The 3,563-nt window shown below is 42.0% G+C and overlaps 1 protein-coding gene across 1 annotated transcript; it reads right to left on the bottom strand.

The window, feature by feature from the left end:
- Positions 1-608: 608 nt before the first annotated feature.
- On the bottom strand, positions 609-2,552 carry LOC136239456 (uncharacterized). Its single transcript, XM_066030230.1, has 2 exons — positions 1,420-2,552; positions 609-1,362 (listed from the first exon to the last, which is right to left on the bottom strand). Exons 1-2 carry the CDS (start codon positions 2,550-2,552, stop codon positions 609-611), a joined length of 1,887 nt encoding a protein of 628 aa, XP_065886302.1.
- Positions 2,553-3,563: the final 1,011 nt, after the last annotated feature.

Raw genomic sequence — 3,563 nt, 5'->3', positions numbered from 1 at the left:
TCACAAGAAAAACATGCGCACATGCACAAACATAATTATTACATAACAAAAATTCTAGTCCATTACACTCCCCGTGTTTGAGAGTGTAGCTATCAAACAGTTATATACATAAAAAGGCCTAAATGATCAACTAATTTCTAATACAATCCAACAATCTAGTTCAAGTGTTCATTCTTCGGCGAATCTCTGCAACTATTGCCGCTTTTCTTCTCCTTCGAGTATTACTTGCTTCTGTCACCTCATCTAAATCATTCACTGAGTTTCCCTCGCTGCTGCTGGAGACGACACAATCACCCGTAGATACTTCTATTGGTTATAGATGCTTGATGCTACGACAAATGACTTGCACACATCGATCAGAACAACCAGCCCTCACCTTAGCAGCACGAACATGTCCATCAGACCCACTCAACAGTTCTTCAACAACACCAAGTTTCCAAAAATATATTTTGGTCTGGTCATCCTTGATCACAACAACACCTCCTAGTGCAATTTTTGATCCTCCACTCCCTCTTGATCTGTGGTCAGATTGGTGATTCTCTCTCAAACTCATCAAGTATTCTCGTCGCCATTGTCTAGTAAATTGACTTAATAAATGTTTCTGCTGCCTAGCCCTTTTCGTCGGTGTCATTAGTACTGATCACTTCAAAGTGTGAATCATTGGGAGGACTAGTGATTTTCCTACCATATATCAGATGTGATGGAGACAGAACATAACTTGTGCCACTAATATCATCTTCTACATATGTCAAAGGTCTAGAGTTAACAACCCCCTCTACTTCAACTAAAAGTATGTTTAACTGGTCGAAATTCAATGTGGAGCGGTCAAGAACCTTTCTGAGACTTCGCTTTACACTCTGAATCAAACGCTCCCAGAATCCTCCCCAACAAAGAGCCTTCTCAACAATGAACTTCCAAGAGGTATGGTTGTTTGTCAGGTATCTTTGAACTTCAGAAGATTGGGCTACCTTAGATACTTCTTTGCTGGAGGATCGAAATTTCTTAGCGTTGTCAGAAATCAATGTTGCTGGCAAACCTCTCCTACCAGCAAATCTCCGGAAACATAGTAAAAATGATTCAACCCCGAGGTCCCGTACCAATTCCAGATGTACAGCACGGGTGGCTGCACATGTGAAAAGACAAATGTAGACTTTTTGTGGTTGGCCATTTAAGTTTATGTACAGAGGACCAGCAAAATCTAACCCTGTGTGGGAAAATGGTGGATCTTCTGACACTCTTTCGGGAGGCAAATCTGCAACTGGGCATGATCCATATGGTTTGCATTCTAGTCTTCTACAAATAACACAAGCTCTAACTATAGCCTTAGTTGCCTGACGACCTCGCAAGATCCAGTATCTCTCTCTTAACAAGGTGAGCGTTTCATTAACTCCACCGTGCTTGCAGCGTTCATGCAATTACCGTATCAACAGGGTAACAAAAGGATGTCTCGTTGGCAAGAGTGACGGTTTCTTGCTCCCAAATGACAACTCTGGTGAATTGTTTATTCTCCCTTGGTATCGCATCAACTGTCTGTCATCAATAAACAGGTTGAACTGATGAACCAAGATAGGACAGGCACCCTTATTATTCAACAAGTACCATATTTCGTGGTTAAAGCAACTCTGTTGCACAGATATGATCCATGCAGCCTCAGCTCTCTTGATGTCTCCAGTATCAATCAGTGGCTCATCATCACTTCTGAGACTTCTGCATCGCTTCAGCCTTGCAACAAACAACAGCACGCATGCAGTAACACGAAGCAAGGTATCTAGAGTACTATAACGAGTACAGTCAATCAAGTTGTCTAAGCGCATCACCTTATGTTCTTTGTTCATGATGAACAAAGCTTGGGTAGATATACGCTGTGACTTGGTCAATTCTGCCTCCACCTCACACGAAACATCCACATCTGGTAGCATGGGTTGACTAACATTCTTCTCAGCAATAATGTTAGATCCATGCCACCAAATTGAATTATGTACAATTTCCTTAGCAGACACTCCTCTGGAGGGCAAGTCAGCAGGGTTCAATTCTCCTGGGCAGAAGTTCCAATCTTCACCATTCGTCAATCCTTTGATCTCCTCAACCCTATTCTGAACGTACTGTTTCCAAGCTCTTCTGTTGCGTATGCAATGCAGCACTACCATGGAGTCCACCCACAAGTGAACACTGTTCAATTGAGGTAGGCTAGGTACAACACTGTGTACAAATCTGGCCAAAATCAGTGCCCCCAGTAGTTCTAAACGGGGAATAGTTTGCTTCTTAGTTGGCGCTACCCTGGTCTTCGAACACAGCAGATTAACTTCAACTTGACCATCAAGGTAAGTGGAACTAAGATACAACACTGCCACATAGGCATGCTCAGATGCATCACTGAGCCCATGTAGAGATATGGAAACAGGATGAGAACATATGAGAAAACAACATCGGGGAATCTTCAATTCAGAAAGCAAGACCAGATCCTTCATCAACTGCTCCCATCGAACTTGCATTTCTGTATGCAAGGATACATCCCAATCGGCCTTACTGGTACACAAAACTTGAAACAACATCTTAAGAGTGATAGTAAGGGGACTCAATATTCCCAGAGGATCAAAAAGACTTGCAGTCACCCTCAAGATTGATCATTTGGTATGCGGTAAGCATTTCATTGCATTAAGATGTTCCTTAAAATCAAACGTGAACTTATCTTGCATCTTATCCCAAGCAATTCCCAGCAACTTAGACATATCTGTTCTATTATCATCAATCGTAACAGTTGCATCACAAGGGTCAGTGCCAGTACCTTCCACGGAGGATGCCTCAACTTGCTCAATCATGTCATTTAAAGTCTTGGAATTTGTATTCCATTTTCTCAAGTTAAAGCCTCCATGATGCAAGATCCACTTGGAGGACTTGTAAATTTCAAAAGCTTCTTGTACGGTAGCACCGCCAGATACCAAATCATCGAAAGTGTAGAAGTTTACTGCTCTCTTGAAGAGGGTCTTCAAGCCAAAGAAATCTAAGCATGTCTCTATCTGATTCACGGATCCTTATCATCAGAAAGGCCTTATCAATATCACCTGCAAGAGCCACTTGATAACATCAAAACCTAATGAGAACATTAAACAACTTAGGGATCAGATTGGGTCCAACCTGCAAACAATCATTAAGTGCAATGTTACATTCATGTGAGGTAGCCGAACCATCATATAAGACACGCACCTTAGTTGTGCTGCGGTCTTGCTTGACCACCGGATGATGTGGCATATAATGGATGAACGTATCAGAAGACTCATTACTGTTGTCCACAGGTTCGATAATATTGTAGTGCAACTGTTCATCTATTGTGCCTTGATATTCCTTCAAAATCTCAGGCTGTTTAATTAGACGTCTCTGCAGATACCTCAACCGATTATAACACAAGTTAAAGTGGTTAGGTATATCACTCTTACTTCTAATCCAAGGGAGTCAGACCTCGTAGCAATCCTGCACAAATGCGACTCCATCAAGAAATGACACAGGCTCCTTGCAATATTGGGTATAGTAGATTCCTAAGGATTCCAACTCCCGGAAGGACTTAA

Source organism: Dysidea avara, chromosome 1, assembly GCF_963678975.1.
Source record: "Dysidea avara chromosome 1, odDysAvar1.4, whole genome shotgun sequence".
Taxonomy (NCBI): domain Eukaryota; kingdom Metazoa; phylum Porifera; class Demospongiae; order Dictyoceratida; family Dysideidae; genus Dysidea; species Dysidea avara.
The sequence above is the reverse complement of the archived record's forward strand: the minus strand, read 5'-3'. Positions and strand labels throughout refer to the sequence as shown.